Below are 12,687 nucleotides of genomic sequence, written 5' to 3'. Positions count from 1 at the left end.
GCCTTTTTGAATGTCAAGAAATAGACATGTTTAGCTGCAAAAATGGGCCATAATAGAAAATATTTGTTTATTCCTGAGTAAACGTTCATGAAAAGATCAAATTTGGCAGTTTTTGACAATTTCCTGCACAGTGTACCTTTAAAAATGAAATGATTTCCAAATTTAAACTTAAAGGGAACAGTTGCTCTTCCACATTAGTATATAGTATATACGATTTACCTACAGAACTTTACAGTTAAAGCAAGTTATAGCTATAAACAGGGTGGTTTTCTGTGTTGACTTTGTAATTCTTGTGTGTTGAGATTGTAATTTCTAAAATGCTTTCATATCCCATTGCATTGAAAACCGCACAGCACCGCCTTTCCCATGCTGATAGTCAGGCGTCTCTGATGCCGGCCAAACTCCCACCACCTCGACTAATGAACATTTTGCAGCCAACACTGGTATTCATGGAGCACGAATACAAAGAAGCCTTCAACTCTTCCATTGCAGCATTGGAAGTTCATGGCCTATTAGTGTCAGTGTTATTCGACACAGTGTGTAGCAGAGCAAGGTGCTAATTTAGTGGAGGCCTGGCACTGTGCAGATAGGAGAGATGGGGGCCGAAGGGTTATGGGAAGTGTCACCTGTTGTTAAGAGTGCTGGCTGAGCTGAGCTTAGTTAAGGACTTCTCCGTAGTTAAGCCTGCGACTGTTCCGGGGGGCAGGTGTGAGTCAGTTTCAAGTTCACACTCACTGCAGGTGAGCCACACCACCACCCACCTGAATCACACATGTGGTATCACTAATGGGTGACTGGACATCACATGGTTATTTAATTTAGATTTGAAATGCACACACACACCAGATTCACACAGACACACACACACAGAAACACAAGCATGTTCAGACACCCAAATATGCACTACACACACTAAACACCAGTGTGCTTGGCCTATCAAATGAGGTTAACAAAGACGCCCATTTCTTTTCACACCTTGTTGCACCTGTGCCAGATAAAATCTCACACTTTCTTCTTTCTTTTTTTTATTCCCTCCCTCTCGCCCGAACCCACCAAGCGCTGGCAGCGATGAATCATGCTGACCTCCCAGAAACCGCAGCGATATGAAAAACCATCACTGTGAAACCTCATGCAAATGTCAGGGCTGTGCGCGTGTGTGTGTGTGTGTGTGTGTGTGTGTGTGTGTGTGTGTGTGTGTGTGTGTGTGTGTGTGTGTGTGTGTGTGTGTGTGTGTGTGTGTGTGTGTGTGTGTGTGTGTGTGTATGAATCCAACAGCTACAGTTATCTGTGCCACCGGTAAACAAATATGAGAAGCTCCAGATTAAATTGTGACTGAGGAGAGGAGAGTGGCGGCTCTAAATGATAATCAAATCAGCCTTTGTTGTACTGGTTAGAATATTGGATGAAACGATATAATGAAATAGCATATCTGGGCATAGTAACAAGACACAGAGACCAATGGCAAAACCAGGTCCAAATCAGTTTAGGTAGAGAGGATTTAACTCTTGTGGAGGGGGGAAATACTTTGAAGAAATGCCAACGTGCCTATCGTTGCCAGCCAGCTGAGGGAGGCTTGGGTATTCATATGTAGGCTAAGCTCACTTGCTCTACACGAGCATACAGGATGCAGAGTAGCAACGAGGAAAGAAAGGAGAATGTGTATGGTGTGTGAGTTTGTGGAAAGTGTGAGATAGGGCTTCACGATATCAGAAAAAAAAATCCATACACGGCATGCAATACCTCGGTAATGATATTTAGAAATATAACCAAGTGTTTTTCTTGTCACTAATTTGTCGGTCTGTGTGGGGCGCGTGGCTTTGGTCATGGCGGGCTTCTTGTGCATTTGTTGATATTCAGATAGGGATTGGACTGCACAGAAATGTTTTACTTGTTAGCGATAATTAAGTCATTTTCACGATACGCATATCGCCACTCTTGATATCGCGATTTCGATACATTTTCAATATATTGTGCAGCCCTAGTGTGAGGACAATTGTTTAAGGGTCTGTGCGAAAATGACACAAAAGCCTGTGGGTTGGCAGAGGACACTTAAGATGGAAGCATAGGGCAACAAAGCTTTGGAAACACTACAGGGTTGTTGATGATCGTAACACAGATAAATCACTGCTTAGTTAAAACCAGTTAACTTTGCCTTAAAGACATTCTGTGTGAGACAAAAAAACAACACACGCCACTGTCTGTGGGCAGCTGTGAGAGAATGGTTAGCAAGGTGGTCTTTGAATCAGAGATTTCAAGCTTTAAATTCAACCTGTGCTTTTGTTTTTGGCTGAAGTACCTTCAGCAAGACATCTAACCCCACATTGCTCCAGGGATTCTTGTAATAATAACTGTAATTGCCACTTTGGATATACAAGTCAGCTAAGAGATATGTATGTAAAATAATGTCTGCGCGTGTACCCACACTTGAGTGTAAATGTATGTGTGGATGTACGTTCTCTGCGTCTGAAAAACTCCTTACAGTTTTAAATCTACAGTATATCTACCCAAACAAGGACTTGAAGGGAACTACACTACAATCACTGTTAGGCCAGGTCATTGCCCTAGTGCATTTTAGGAAACAGAGTGGCGTAATAGTGCAATACACTGGAATGTGTCAGATGTTTCACCCACTTAGAGTAATGTGGAGCATGGCATTAGCATCCATTCAAACACACCATCGCACAATCAGCTTGGGGCGAGGAAATGCATGTGGGACAATACATGCTGTGCAGTGCAGTGCAGGGTGCAGGTAGTGTGTGTGTGTGTGTGTGTGTGTGTGTGTGTGTGTGTGTGTGTGTGTGTGTGTGTGTGTGTGTGTGTGTGTGTGTGTGTGTGTGTGTGTGTGTGTGTGAGTGCCTGTGTGTGAGTGCGTGTAAGAGAGTGTGTGCGTGTGTGTGAGTACGAGTGTCTGTGAGAGCATGCAAGGGCGACTGACTGCCCACTGTTCTCGCTCACTCCATCGAAAAGCCCCCAGGCTTAATCAATCTGAATCCAGTGGATGACTCATCCCGTGAGTGCGAGTGAGTGTGTGAGTGCGAGTGAATGTGTGAGTGCGAGTGTGCATGTGTGTGTGTGTGTGTGTGTGTGTGTGTGTCTGTGTGTGTGTGTGTGTGTGGATGCGTTGGCGTAAAGAGAGCTCTGCGAACTAACGCCCTGCCTCTGGATGAGCTAAAAGTGGCCTGCTACTTTGTCAGTGTGTGGGGAAAATGCCACAGCTGTGCAGGTACTAGCACTGGCTAGCTAGCACACAGAGGATGGATGGCTATATTATTTGTGGCTAGTCCCTACTTTGGCTAACGCAACATTGCCTCAAAATTATGCCTGCGCATGTGGTCAGGCTAGCGACCGCTAACAAGGAACGCTGAAGTATTCCCTCTGCGGTTAGGCTAATGAAAGCTAACACAGGAGGTTGAAATAGCCGGGATTTCCAACTGTGTGTGCACAAGGTGATGGATGGCAATACAGACAGCAGGAATGTTCTGTGTGCGTGTGTGTGTGTCAGTCAAGAGGGTTGGTGGTGGGATGGGACTCAATGGTGATGGTGGGGTATTGAGAAGGGGGGTTACAGAAGCTATGACTGTCGTGCTAGGAGCATGCTAAAGAGCATGCAGGGCCTCACGATAGTGTGCATGTGTGTCTGTGTCAGATACTGGCTGAGAGAGAGAGAGAGAGAGAGAGAGAGAGAGAGAGAGAGAGAGAGAGAGAGAGAGAGAGAGAGAGAGAGAGAGAGAGAGAGAGAGAGAGAGAGAGAGAGAAAGACAGAGAGACAGACACAGACACAGACACAGAGAGAGACAGCCACATGGTATAGTACAGACAAGAGCACAACTAGGTTAATGAAGTAGAACTCAATTACGTAAAACTGAACCCTTTCCTGTGGTGACATTCCTGCACTGTCTAGCTAGCACCATGAATGGTATGCTCAGACAGAGTATTGGGTTTAAAAGAATTGACTCCTTATTTGAATTTTTTGTACTGAATTATTTTCTTTTTTTAGTTTTTACAAATTCTCTTGGAAAAAAACTGGTGGAAAAATCAATTAAAACCTCAAGAGACATGTCAGATTTTGAGTTCATGGCAAAGTGTTCTCAGGGCTTGTCTGACTTGCCTAGAATCCCCATAGAAGAGAGTGTGAAGAAAATGGCTTTTTCCAGTTGGTTCAATTAAATGCCATGTGACATGTCCATAACCCCTATTATAAGGGATTGTTTAAAGTTTACAATTAATAAAAACTAACAAAATAAAATCAAACGTGTAATAATTGTAAATACAGTAATGTACGCATTAGGTGATGTTTAAAAAGTGAAAGAAAGCCCATTGGGAATCTCCAACTCCCATTGTCATTGTGACACAGCACTCCACAGCACACAAGTGAACACTGCACACAACGAAATTGCATTTATGCCTCACCGTGCAAGGGGGCAGCCATCAGTGGCGCCCCATGGGGAGCAGTGCGGTGGGACGGTACCATGCTCAGGGTACCTCAGTCATGGAGGAGGATGGGGGAGAGCACTGGTTGATTACTCCCCCCACCAACCTGGCGGGTCGAAAGTCGAACCGGCAACCTCTGGGATGCAAGTCTGACGCCCTAACCGCTCACCCATGACTTTATGGACTCTAACCCATTTTGTAGTTGCGGCAACGTGAAGTAATTTGACTGTCATTTTATATTTCAAGTCATTTGGAGGGTTGGGATGGGGTAGCAGGGAACGATATTGGACTTGTAAATATGACAGCCAATATTAAATTAGCAGCCGCCGTGAAAGAGAGCTCCTGTGTGTACTGTAGACACAAGCGTAACTGACGGGTGAGGGAGTGCACAGGCTTCTGTTCACACGGGGGCTAAATGTGTCGAGACTGGTTTAGGGATCAGTGTGTGACTGGGGTAGACGTCTATGTGACTGTGTGCTTCTACCATATATTAACTGTGTGTGTGTGTGTATGTTTGTTTGTGATACTCACGCTGTACTGTATATGATGGTCACCCCGGGCTGTGCGTGTTAGTGTGTGTGTGTGTGTGATACTCACACTGTATGTGATGGTCACCCCGGTGTGTGTGTGATACTCACACTGTATATTATGGTCATCCTGGTGTGTGTGTGTGTGTGTGTGTGTGTGTGTGTGTGTGTGTGTGTGTGTGTGTGTGTGTGTGTGTGTGTGTGTGTGTGTGTGTGTGTGTGTGTGTGTTAATTACGCTGTATGTTATGGTCATCCTGGTGTGTGTGTGTGTGTATGTCACTCACGCTGTATATTATGGTCATTAAGGTGTGTGTGTGTGTGTGTGTGTGTGTGTGTGTGTGTGTGTGTGTGTGTGTGTGTGTGTGTGTGTGTGTGTGTGTGTGTGTGTTACTCACGCTGTACACGGCGGTCACCCCGGGCTGTGCTGGGAAGAGACGTTCGTCCAGGCCGGCCTGCACGCGTGGTATCCTGGGACGGGCCGTGTTAAGGACAACGCTGCAGGGGGGTCAACTTAAGGTCAAACGAGGTGAAGGGGTGAGGGACAACCAGGAAAACACAGTGCAGTGCATGCATGAAACCACCAAACCATTAGGACCCCTGAGACAAAGCCATGTGGCTTAGGCCATGTCCACATGACCACGCGCAACGGGCAAAAATATATATATACAGTGCCCTCCATAATTATTGGCACCCCTGGTTGAGATGTGTTTTTTAGCTTCCAATTATTTTTTTTTTTTTCTAAATAATATGGGACCTTAATGGAAAAAAGAGAAAAATCCAACCTTCAATACAAGTGCATTTATTCAGTGGGGAAAAAATCCCACATACAGAAATAATTATTTGACATCAAATAATGTGTGTCACAATTATTAGCACCCCTGGTGTTAATATTTTGTACAACCCCCTTTTGCCAACAAAACAGCACCTAATCTTCTCCTATAATGTTTCACAAGATGGGAAAAGACAGAAAGAGGGATCTTCAGCCATTCCTCTTTGCAGAATCTCTCTAAATCATCCAGAGACCTGGGTCCTCTTCTCTGTACTCTCCTCTTCAGCTCACCCCACAGGTTCTCAATGGGGTTGAGGTCAGGGGACTGAGATGGCCATGGGAGGAGCTTGATTTTGTGTCTGGTGAACCATTTCTGTGTAGATTTGGCCATATGTTTAGGGTCATTGTCTTGCTGAAAGACCCAGTGACGACCCAGCTTCAGCTTTTGGGCAGAGGGCAACAGATTTTGATTTAAAATGTCCTGGTATTTCAAAGCATTCATGATGCCATGCACCCTAACAAATTCCCAGGGCCTTTGGAAGCGAAACAGCCCCACAGCATCACTGACCCACCCCCATACTTCACAGTGGGTATGAGGTGCTTTTTCAGCATGCGCATCTTTCGTGGTACGCCAGACCCACTTAGAGTGTTTGTTGCCAAAAAGCTCAATCTTGGTCTCATCTGAACAAAGCACACGGTCCCAGTTGAAGCCCCAATACCGTTTGGCGTACTCCAGACGCTTGCGTTTATGATTGTGAGTGAGGAAAGGTTTTCTCTGTGCATGCCTCCCAAACAGCTTGTTGGCGTGTAGACAGCGCCTGATGGTTGATTTGGAGACTTTGTGACCCCAGGATGCTACCATTTGGTGTAATTCTGTAACAGTGAGCTTTGGAGATCTTTTGATTTCTCTTACCATCCTCCTCACTGTGCGTGGTGGCAAAATAAACTTGGGTCCTCGTCCAGGCTTGTTTACCACTGTTCCAGTTGTTTTGAACTTCTTAATTATTCCTCTCACAGTGGATATGGTCAGCTGCAGTTGAGTGGCAATCTTCTTGTAGCCTCTGCCTGACCTGTGAAGGTCGACGCACATCTGCCTCACTTGTATGCTTGTGTTCCTTTGTCTTTCCCATGTTTAAGAGTGGATAAGAGAAATGGCCTCGGTGTCACGTCATATTTATACCCCAGGGAAACAGGAAGTGATGAATTACTAATTAAATGTTCCTACATACTCTGGTAAACTTTGTAAACTACTGTAGAAATGACAGAAATGCTTCAATTATATTTATTTCCTGGGAATTGTTAAGGGTGCCAATAATTGTGGAACAGGTGATTTAATGAAAAATAATTATTTTTTAGTCAGGGATTTTTTTATTTTCTTACAATTCATTTGAGTTGAAGGCTACATTTTCCTACAATTTTCAGTGTGACAGTATTCTTCTGCAATAAACACTGACTTTATTTTAAGGCTTTTAACACATCTCAACCAGGGGTGCCAATAATTATGGAGGGTACTGTACATCATATCCATACTGGCACCAGAGAAGTAAAATACACATGCCAACGAAACGCTGAAAACGATGCAATACACGTGGACAGTCAACTGCTTTCCTGTCGCCTCCATCTATGTGACCGTTTCACTTGTGTTTTGCGAGTGTCACTGTTGCACACACAGATTATGTTTCGATACCAAAGGTCAGGAGCTAGCGCATGAACATGTTAATGGAAATAAAGGCGAATAGTCAGTCTGGGTTTTTTGGCGATAATGGTGTATGGCTTGCCGACTTGACTTTATTCCTCTCTTATTCCTCTGTTGCTTGTTTGGTCGACAGTTCCACTGACATGAGTATGTTTTGATCCAGAGATGCATGGAGGTTTTGCATGGAAATGTTCAGTTTTACTCAGCGTTTTGTTTCAAAATCATACAGTATTACGCAGAGAAAACCCATTTCTCTCAGTCATGTCCAAGAATTTGTAGCTTTGTGGCCGCTATGCCGCTACGCCGCTACTTGTTTAAAAAATAGTTCAGCTACAGGGAAGTAGCTTGATTCAAAGAGTGACACTAAAGCCAAGCTACTTGAGAATGTAGTTAAACTATTACCTACACTGTAGATTTTGCTTCAGCAATGCAAATAAACGTGCACCACAGCACTGCTACTATTGCTACTCTGCGGTCCGCCATGGTTGCTGTCGTTACAAATGATGCGAGCGAGGCTGCTGTTTTTTCAAGCCATGTGGTTGTTACGTAAGTGTTAACAAATCCTTATACACATCCAGACAACGTGGCCATATTTTTCGTTGTCATACTCTAAAACCAGTTCTCAAAAAAATATCGTTTTGGGGCACCCGCTCCTGTGTGGACATGGCCTTAAAGAGAAATCACTCACACACACATAAACATGGTGCAAGCGCACGCACGCACGCACGCGCGCAGACGCAGACGCAGACGCAGACGCACACGCACACGCACACGCACACGCACACGCACACGCACACACACACACACACACACACACGATTGTGTGTGCCAACTCAGCTCAGACACACACACACAAACTTTTTAATGCTGGCTCTGTGGCTGGACAAGGGGTGAACTGTATGGCAGAGAGAAGAGAAAAACTTCCCCTCATTCAGCTGTGAGTTTTTCCAACCTCTCTCTCTCTCTACTGCTCCCCTCCTCCCCCGTCCTCTCACACACCCTACCAAACACCCGACATCGTCTCTCCATACACACCTCCCTCTCGCGCGCCACAAAAAGTTCACTTTCCCCCTCAAGAGTACACCATGTACCTTCAACCGGGGAGCAGAGGGCTGCGGGGAAAAGCAGGCATGGAATTCCCAAAATTTCCACACTCGGACCGGACTGCCCGTTCACTCACTCACTACGCAGAGAGGAGAGGAGGGATAATCCCGTTCACACTCCTCCCTCCGCCCCCTGCCTCACACATACCCTGGAATGACTACACACAGTAAATTGGTAACAACACTGTCTCATAAACAACACCAACACAAAAAAGCAGCATCACACAGCTGTACAAGTTAAACCTCAACATCACTCTAAGCAGAAAAGAGAACACACATCAGAGTAGGTGGTGGATTAAAGAGGTATACCACTATTTTGGGGCTTAAAACAGTTAAAATTGTTGGCCAGGGTTTATAAAGGTGGTAAAGTGTCTTATTTTTCATGTAAGCCGTTGTCTTGGTTTAAGACAAGTTAAAAGAGGGAGCATGTCGCTAAGCTAGTGAAAGTCATGCTACAATGCTACATGGATCCATTGACTTTCACTAGCTTAGCGACATTTAGAGTTTCCCAATGGGCTTTCACTTTTCACTTTCATATTCCCTCTTTTAACTTGTCTTAAAGCAAGACAACGCTTAACATGAAAAATAAGACACTTTACCACCTTTATAAACCCCAGCCAACGAATAGTGACATACCCCTTTAAAAAGAGATGAAACTTGTAAGGAATAAGAAAAGGTCTGCACACTGATAAATTCTCTTAAAGGTGCACTGTGAAGGATGGCGATATTGCAAAGCAGGTATTGCAACTATGCTGCTCATCGAAACTGTGCTGTCTATTGTCAAATTTGATCTTCTCATGAATATTCACGAAATAATTAACTAACATTTTCTAATATGACCAAAGTATGTTGAGTTTGTTAGCTAAAAATGTCTATTTCTGGACATTCAAAAGGGCGGGCCATGGAGAAGATCCCCCTTTTTTCATGAATTTGCATGTATTTTCATTTGCATTGGCAAGTACAGTATAATGAATATTTAAAATTTGATGGTGGTGGTAAGTATTTCTGGAAACGGTAACATTTGTGAATGGGCTGCATGACTTCTGTAGATAAACTACAAAAAATATTACACAGTGCACCTTTAAGAATTGCACACTGCCTACAGATTCGCCTCAGTAGGGGTTTCAGTCAAAACTCCAATGCTGTCTGTTGCAGGTGACAGTCCTAATGCATTTGAATGGAAACGTATTGGCCTAATACATTGTATTTCATTGAGTCATATGGTGGATGCATTGTCTCCTGCTCTATAACACGGCACGCGATATTTGAATATGGACATAAATCTTCCTCATTATTCTGGCTTTACAAGTTGCTTGGGACAAAAGCCTTGGTTAAATACCAGGCCAACCAGCAATGGTACAGACACACAGACTCGCATAGACACACACACACGCAGGCACACACGCATGCCTAATTCCTCATGACTCACTCGCGTGGCGGCCTGCGTCACCTGCAGCCAGTGTGGCAGCACAGCTGATGCCTGATACCGGCAAGTCAGCTGACAGGTAGGCAAGGAAAGGCAGCTGTGCGAGGTGACATCAGTGCCTCGGAGGAGCTGTGTCACCTGGCAAGGTGTGTCCCATGTCTACCGCCACAGCCTCAGGTGGCCAAGGCAGTGTTACCAGACTCTACTTCCTCCATCACTCCCAACGCTTTCAGCAGTAGTCACACTGTGCAAGAGTGTTATGTCCCGTGTCATATATGCAGCTCTGCACCTACATTTTCAATAAATTCTAATAATTGTCTTTTATAATTGAGCAATTATAACGGGCAATTGTGTCTGAATATTTGCCATGGCAATTACACACAAAGCACACACACACACACACACACACACACACACACACACACACACACACACACACACACACACACACACACACACACACACACACACACACACACACACACACACACACACACACACACACACACACCTGCTATTCACACCGCAGGAAGGAGGGATAGAGCAGGAGATCAAATGATGAAACTTCCAAAAGCTAATCCTGAATGGAATGAGGGAAAGTAAGACGAATGTGAGATGAAAAACCATGGTAGGACTATCAATGGAGCACAGAAGAGTCACACGAAGAAGTAAAGCTGAGGCAGAGGAAGGCAATATGCAAGAGTGTTTCTGTTTGGAAGGGTGAATAAGGAGAAACTTTCAGATGGACAAAAAGGAAGAAATGAAGAGAATGAACTGTGAGAGAGACAGACAGAAAGAGAGGGAGAAAGAGAGAGACAGAGAGAGAAAGAGACAGATATAGAGAACAAAAAAATAGTGAGAGAGAGAGAGAGAGAGAGAGAGAGAGAGAGAGAGAGAGAGAGAGAGAGAGAGAGAGAGAGAGAGAAACCGGGAGAGAACCTGTAAAGAACTGGTTGTGGTGGTTGTGTAGTTCAGAGTGCCCAGGAGACTAAGAGGAACGCTGCTTGGTCACGTGATTTCAGGGAAAGCCAAGGAAGGTCTGGTTCCCCTCCTTCCTGCTCTCCACAAGTTTTTCTCTCTGTCCTTTCTCCCCTCTCTCCCTCCCTCCCCCTTTTTTGTCTTTCGGCTCCTTCTTTCTTTCTAACCCTGCACTCTTGCTCTATCCTCAGGCAGGCTGGAGCCTTCATCCAAGCTGGCCCACGGCCAACACCGCTCCTGAGATTTCACAGGGCAGAGAGAGAGAAAGAGCGAGAAAGAGAGAGAGAGTGCGAGAGAGAGAGGGAGAGAGGGAGAGAGAAGAAAGGAAAAGAAAGCTTATAACAGTGAGAAGCTGGCAAAGAGCTGGGGCAGAGTTCAGAGAGAGAAAAGAGCGGGAGAGAGGGGAGGGGAGGGAACGAGAGAAATAGTGTGGGGGGCGGGGTCGTATGGGTGACCAGCAAAGATTTTTCAAATAAATGCTGGCAGAGCTGTTTTGAGTTTGCAGCAGGAGTGTGCCTAAGCAGCATGCGTGTATATGTGTGCTCTATGCGTTACCTCTAGGTCCACAGAGTTCACACTCAACCTCTGCTGACTCCGGCATGATATCTCAGGCCAAGTCTGCCCACGTGGACACAAGAATGTATATATGACAGTGCTGACGTACGCCAGTGTGTGTGTGTGTGTGTGTATGTGTGTGTGTGTGTGTGTGTGTGTGTGTGTGTGTACCATAAAGAGGGCAGTATTGAGTAGCCATACGACTTGGCAGCATGCAGCAACTCGAACGATGCCCTAGTTTGTTCTATGGAGGTTGGTTCAAAATTGCTTTGTTGGTCAAATCAAACCAGTCTTAAATTTAACATTCAGCTGATATATGGCATTTAAAGAAAAATGCATATTTTTCCCTGACAAGGGACAATTTGTGCACACCAATAAAAAAAACAACCATGCTGGCCAATTCTGATTTATGAATCTGACAAATAAAGGCACCCAGTGTTTTGGAAGTCTGCCACCACATGCCTGTCTATTTTCTATTAGCGAGAAAGCAAGAGAGAGAACAGGTGACAGGTTAATGCAATCAATCCATCTCGGATATCCTGAAAGCCAACAGATATCCTGCCCTTGCAAAATGTTTATTTTAAAAGCTTGACGCCATTCTATAGACTGGAGCTCCGGGCAAGAGATAAGCTTAACTTGTCTGTTTTGAATTAGATGCAGAGTGACAGCAGTGCATTTCACACATCACCTGAATATAAAAGAATGACTTTTGTGCCCATCTGTGGAGGTTCTAGTAATGAGCTTGTGTGAGAGTAGTGTTGAGGCGAAGACTACGAAAACACCCACATAACTTCACATTTAACAATGAAACAACTTAGGTCCTCAGCAACACATCAAGTATGAAGCAGCTTGTTGGAGGAACGGACATTGATGCAAATAAACAAATGACATCTCATTTTAGTGTTCGTAAAAGCCAATTTCAAATGTTCAATTGAGAAACGCATTACATAAATCAGTCAGATAAATAAAGTAATTAAGTTATCTTCAGGATTCAGTAATAAATACAGTAGTAACCCAGATTTCCTTCGATTGACATTGTTGACCACAGTGATGTGCTTACCACACCAATCAGCAACCAGAGGGAGTAAGCAATGACATCAACTTTGTGCGATTCAGTCATACAAGTTCAGCTGAGTGTACAGTGTGAGTGAGGAGGGGAAAAATGTTTCCCAAAACAGAACAGCCACACCATCTGAATGAA

General features: G+C 44.6%; 1 protein-coding gene across 9 annotated transcripts in view; it reads right to left on the bottom strand.

The window, feature by feature from the left end:
- Positions 1-12,687, bottom strand: part of LOC134462333 (eukaryotic translation initiation factor 4 gamma 3-like) — a 109,050-nt gene that overhangs the window by 80,979 nt on the left and 15,384 nt on the right. For 7 of the 9 annotated variants that reach the window (XM_063215291.1, XM_063215292.1, XM_063215293.1 and 4 more), the window contains exon 2: positions 5,355-5,454. In XM_063215291.1, coding sequence (XP_063071361.1) covers positions 5,355-5,454 — 100 coding nt within the window. The remainder of the gene's footprint in view (positions 1-5,354; positions 5,455-12,687) is intronic. The other 2 variants (XM_063215298.1, XM_063215299.1) reach the window with 1 other exon arrangement.

Source organism: Engraulis encrasicolus, chromosome 14, assembly GCF_034702125.1.
Source record: "Engraulis encrasicolus isolate BLACKSEA-1 chromosome 14, IST_EnEncr_1.0, whole genome shotgun sequence".
Classification (NCBI taxonomy): Eukaryota; Metazoa; Chordata; class Actinopteri; order Clupeiformes; family Engraulidae; genus Engraulis; species Engraulis encrasicolus.
The sequence above is the reverse complement of the archived record's forward strand: the minus strand, read 5'-3'. Positions and strand labels throughout refer to the sequence as shown.